At 35.6% G+C, this 5,913-nt stretch overlaps 1 protein-coding gene across 9 annotated transcripts in view; it reads right to left on the bottom strand.

Moving 5' to 3' along the window:
• The window catches only part of LOC117106526 (sodium leak channel non-selective protein-like), a 54,505-nt gene that overhangs the window by 3,037 nt on the left and 45,555 nt on the right, over window positions 1-5,913 (bottom strand). For 7 of the 9 annotated variants that reach the window (XM_033247916.1, XM_033247899.1, XM_033247944.1 and 4 more), the window contains 5 exons: window positions 5,501-5,616; window positions 5,067-5,224; window positions 4,502-4,652; window positions 3,208-3,384; window positions 2,403-2,532 (listed from right to left, as the gene is read on the bottom strand). In XM_033247916.1, the coding sequence (XP_033103807.1) occupies window positions 2,403-2,532; window positions 3,208-3,384; window positions 4,502-4,652; window positions 5,067-5,224; window positions 5,501-5,616 (732 nt within the window). The remainder of the gene's footprint in view (window positions 1-2,402; window positions 2,533-3,207; window positions 3,385-4,501; window positions 4,653-5,066; window positions 5,225-5,500; window positions 5,617-5,913) is intronic. The other 2 variants (XM_033247923.1, XM_033247930.1) reach the window with 1 other exon arrangement.

Here is a 5,913-nt window from a genome sequence, read left to right as displayed (position 1 = left end):
TATATATCCTTTACAGTTAAAGAAGTATGAGACAAAATTAATTAAATTTTAGTAGAAATAGAAAGGTTCTTTACCAAAGATATACCAACGATGCCTTATAAAGTTCTAGCCAAAAATTAACAAATTACATCAACAAAACAATTAAAGTGTATTATGTGCAGTCAAGCCTTCAAAGACCTGACAAAAATAATTGATACATATTGGGCCCGTAACCAGCTTGAGAAACGATGAGGTTATCAATTTATAATGTGAACAGAACTTACTTTGTGACTTTGTGGGGATGGTCTCACCCAGTGCTCCCGGAAAATCTTTATAGATGTTGAGAAAATGTTTTATTTCCAAGCATTTTCAGAAAGCAATTTACAAGCAAGCAACTAATATTCTTCAGTTTTTAAAGACAAGAGAAAGAACTATGCATTTATCAAATTCCACATAAGCGGAACTCACTGTAAGAGATCCTCCGATCCCCAGACCTCTGGTTACGGGCCTGCATATGCTAAGAAACAAAGCATTAACTGTCAGCTTATCATCCATAAGTGGGTCAATTATTATATAATTTAAACACTGACCCAGTATTATTTTAATTCAACAATAGCATTTATTTTAATGTATTTTTTTTGTCTAAAATGTGTTGAATATATTTCAGTATTAGGACTATCAACTAATCTTGTGAAAATGATGAAAATAATGGATTACCCCTTATACTTTATGGAGTTTTTAACACTTTTTGAGTGAAGATTTGGTGAAGGAAATAAAATTATATGAAAATAAGGTGTGTGTAAGCCATAGATGATAAGCTAACAATTTTATTATGGGCCCTTTAAAAAACTAAATAACCATAATAATTACAATTGTGGAGTTAATACAGAGTTCAATACTTACTTGTTTATGGAATCATTATGTGTACCCTAGATTTAAAAGTGATTTTGTGCAGTTATATATTGTATTATTGTAGGTTTTACTTCCTTCACATACTCCAGTTGGGTGGTACAAAAGTTTCTTTCCAATGGCTTCTTAATTGGCTCACACAAAACACTTGGCTTTTTTTTCTCACATTTAAAAACAACTCCATTCCTTTCCAAGTATATATACAGTTGTGTATCTGTACCTTTGAGTAAACAAAGCCTAGCTATATTTTGAGATAAATCAGTAATAAATACTATTCCTTCTCATTCAACTTGCAAGGCATTTTGCCAATTCAGTAATAACTGAAAAATGACCACTGTTTACTTGTGGCCTTCAATATATTTATAGCTAAAAATGAGGAGAAAGGTTTTATCTGTCTGCTCTCTGCTATTAGATGATGACTGCATGGTGATCTGTTACTGCCATGCAGTAGCAGCAGGAGCAAGCCTGAAGCAAGAGGGGTGTATGATAGGGAAAGGGATGGATACACACTGCTCTTCACCCAGCACACACCCAACACATACATACACAACCCAATATACATTCAGACACTGACTCATACACACTTGCATAAAGCACTCACTGCCTTATTGTACATAGACCCCCAATTGGTACTGTACCCCCACGACCCCACAATACCAGCTACACATAGGCCTATGTATACACATACATATATTCTCACATACCCAAATATGGCCCACACACACATCCATCTACCTAGTTGTTACACTCCACTGCTGGAGGAAAAGCTCGAGCAGCATTTCCTCTACATTCTGTGCAACTCTAATCTCTGATTTCATATATCCATCTTCTCTGTCTGCCTCTCCTCCTCGCTCAATCTTTTGGCAATAACTCCACTAATTTATGAGTTGCTTTTTCTCCTTGATATGTGGCTGCCCACCAGCATGTTCTCTTCTTTATTAGTCCCAACACATGAAAACAACCCACTTTTGCATATAAACCTATACATCCACACACACACACACACACATATTATGCACTTGTACATAAATGCTTCATACATACACACTAACACAATGATTTCAGCTTACACAAGACCCATGACCTCTTACCATATGCACCCCTCAGAATCAAAGACATACAGACACATAACCCACACATACTACACCTGTCCAAAATACATGTATAAATACTCCTTACATACACCCTAACACATACTCATGTACACCCCTACAAAACTATTCATGGACAGGTTGTTGAAGGCTGATGAAGAATGACACACAAAGATGAATGGTAGGCAATCATTATGGTAGCTTTGTGATAAACATGAAAATGAATGTATAAAATGCTGAAAATATTTTACAACATTGAATTACTATAATATTATTGATTGACATACATAGATGAATACTAAATACGGACAATGAAAACAATGAGAACAACAGAGTTGAAATGAAAGAGATGACAGAATGAATGCAAAAAAGCAATGGTAGAAAAGCAATGCAGGCGAAGCCCCGCAGTTAACAGACAGATACCTAACATCCTCCTATGGTGGTGCTGTCGTCTAAGCCGGAATCCAACAACCGGATTCGGTGATTCATCCTCACCTAGCTTGATGGAACCATCGGATACACAGGGTACCAGTAACTTGTGGCTTGGGGAACTCTGTAACGGGAAAAAAAAAAAACTGATATAAAACCCAAATACATTTGTAATGTTCAATTCACCCTAAGCAATTGACATGTCTACAAGTACGCGAAGCCCCACCCACAAAGTCACAAAAACCTTAGACAATGGCGGCTAGACTTACCGAGTTGGTATCAACCTTCTTTAAGAAAGAGAATTCAGGGTAGGCGGTATGCAAATGAATCATATATTCATAGTGTTAATCTATTTCATGGAACAGGTGGGGAAATTGTTGTAAAAGCCTCTGTATTTCGCACCCAAAGGAAGAGGGAAAAGTCGCATTCAGTAAACCTCGTTGTCTGCAAAGGCCAAGTCAGGATGCGCACTGCTCGTGTAAATCTGGGTATCTATAACCAAGCATAGACATCTAGGCCTAGGCTCACATGTGTTTCGCGTCTAAGGAAATTAAAATGTCTCAGAAAAAGTTTTTGATCACGTGACTAAATGACGCTCGCTGATTAGTCAGTTTATCTGCCAATCAAATCTCGTTGAGATGTTAATTAGACAAATGACTGCCAAGTGCCTTCTTACCAGTACCAATATCAGTACCAAACTCTACTCTAGTAATACTATTAATACTGTATTTGGTTTAATAATGTATGTTTTTGTCTTATTAAAATTATTAAAAAAGGAGCTAGAAATACTGAAACTCACTGATTGGTTAGAGGCAGTGTCTGCTGACTGCATGCTCGTCTCCAATCCTGGCATTTCTTCAGATTCTAATGTTCTAACTGCATTGGGTGTGATGCACGTTGGTATGCTGTACCGCTTACTCTCACTCGCTAGGAAATTGTGCTGTGTTATTGACGGATCTTTGTTACTTGTTTCTTTCTGCATGATATAAATTATACGAAAAACAGTTTTTTTAAGCACCCGTAAACAAAAGACAAACAATTTCTTTACTTTGCGAAAGCAAAGTGACATTTGGGAATCAACCAGTCAAAAATCTAAATCTAAAAAGAAACAAATAATTCTTATCACACACAATAATAACAAAAAAAAGAAAAAAAAAAACAATTTCAACAAAAACGTGAGACTTTTTTATACCTTGTTTAGTGAACATTGACAACTTCAAAATAAAATATTATTTTTGGCCAATTAGCGCACCCACCGCCATGAAGAAATGGAAATTTAGAAAAAAAATAAAAGTTCTTCTTTATTTTTACTATGCCCTCCACTGCCTTGAAATCGCCAAAGATAATATATGTATATTTCTTCCTTATATATATTTGAAGCATTTAACCATCCCATTTTACATTCACCAACAAAATTTTATTTTTATTTTCTCCTCCACTCCGTCTGGATGTTTTTGGCAAAACTATTAGCTAATTAATAAGAAAAATTTTTTTATTTTTATTCCGCCCTCCTTCGATGATCTTTTAAAAAATAAGTATGTGAAACAAGGAATAAAGTCTCGCCTAATGTTTGGCATTTATATACAGAATCACTTCGTTAGGGCCCCATTGCAAATAAGTGGCCCTTTCTACTTTACGGATTATTATCTATAGTTTAACTTCATCACAATTTTTATCAATTTCAATTATTGCTATCTTGTCTTTTAAATTTCTAAAATATGTAAGCTGTTTTTATACTGTTTGAATTGTATATGTTTCTATATTCTGTTTTATGTGTGTATTTTCAAAATGAAGCTGAATAAATTCAACTCCAACCATTTCTAATCACGGAATGTCTTGCAATGTACTTTCCATAGTTACAAAAATCAAATATCATAACCGCATAAAATTTTGGCTTCTAGAATTTTTACAGGGAGCATGTGGCGTACTTATAAAAAAAAAAAAAAAAAAAATCACCTCATATATAACCATATTTTGCGAGCTAGCGACCCTCACTTACTCACTGATCCCCCGCTCTCCCCCTGCAATTTTGTTCCCCCAATCATCTCCCCATTTCACGACTTCTATATATGCCAATTACAGGAAGAACTTACTGTCTTGCGTTTCTTAATGCACTTTTCAAGCCAATTTCTTATTGTATCTTTGGCAACCTCTTCTTCAATATTGTATTCAAGCTCTTCTCTGGCCATCAATTCATCTAGCTGAAGCGATTTTCGTATATCAACAGTACGGTATGACAACATGCTGCAAAGAACGAAGACACGTATTGTTCAAATGCAGTGTACCTGTTGAGTTATAATTTCAGACAATATGTTTACCAGACACAGTGCATCTGAACCAACACAGTGTACTGTCCTGACAAACAGTTCACATGAAATGTACACAGACACAGTGGATTGCCCTGATACAGTACAGGTCTACCTGAAACATACAGGCAAATCCAAGCAAAGTTTGATCAGTACTATTCAGATACAATGCACTTGTAGCACATAGGTTATATATGACTGGACAGACACTTTATACTCGGTACGTTCCCAAATATGTGCTAACACCATTTGCAAGCCGTGATTCTGGTGGGAATCGAACCTGGTGTCATAACCATTAGACCACTGATGATGTTGTACTATAGCTTCTGCTACTACTGAATTTGGACTTTACCTGAGAACATCATGGAAGTTAACATCTTGTCCATTTCTCATCTTCTCAATTTCACAACACATGTGCTTGTAGTTAAGGTGATCCTTTTCCATATCCACTTCGAGACGCCCTCGCAGAAGGCGTAATACAAATTTTACACGACTTACCGGAATAACACCCTAGAAAAAATTATTAAAAACCATTGTTGATTTTAGAGAAATATGAAAATAAAACACATGAATTCTATATGGATGTTAAAAAAAAGTACCATTATTTGAACGATCATCAATTTACTCTGTCATAATATATTTTGTAGTTATGTGTAGGTTAGGCGTGAGTTTTTATACTTTGTTTTTAAGTGAACTCTATTTTTGAAAGACTTTCAGCAGAGGGCAAGATATCACGGTCAATGTGCAGGATTGGTTTTTTTGTATCAATATAAGTTTAATACCTACCCTCCTGTTTATGTCAACCATATTCCATGTGGTTTGGAAATTTTTGATGTCTGCATAGCTTAGCAAGGCATCCTCTTCACTTGAGTAAAATAAGGAGAAATTCTCCATGATGATACCTAGTGTGAATATATACAATGATTATATAATAATATAAAATGTGTCTGCTGCAGTAGCAGTGGTGACACCAGCTGAAGGGGGGGAAGGGCAGGGAAATGCCCAACAGGTTAAGGGTCATGGTCAATGTTCATAGCCATTTGGCACATTAAAGCAATCTTGGCCCATTCCTAATAGCTCTAAGCACTTCAAATTATTACCATGAAACGTTGCACATACAGTACACATGAGGAAATATTAATGTTGCAGTTAGTAATCAGTGTAATTTCAGTGGTGTATCTAATTGTATTTTTTATTGG

Source organism: Anneissia japonica, unplaced genomic scaffold (genome assembly GCF_011630105.1).
Source record: "Anneissia japonica isolate Jap-2015-1 unplaced genomic scaffold, ASM1163010v1 scaffold142_len1259957_cov175, whole genome shotgun sequence".
Taxonomy (NCBI): Eukaryota; Metazoa; Echinodermata; class Crinoidea; order Comatulida; family Comatulidae; genus Anneissia; species Anneissia japonica.
The sequence above is the reverse complement of the archived record's forward strand: the minus strand, read 5'-3'. Positions and strand labels throughout refer to the sequence as shown.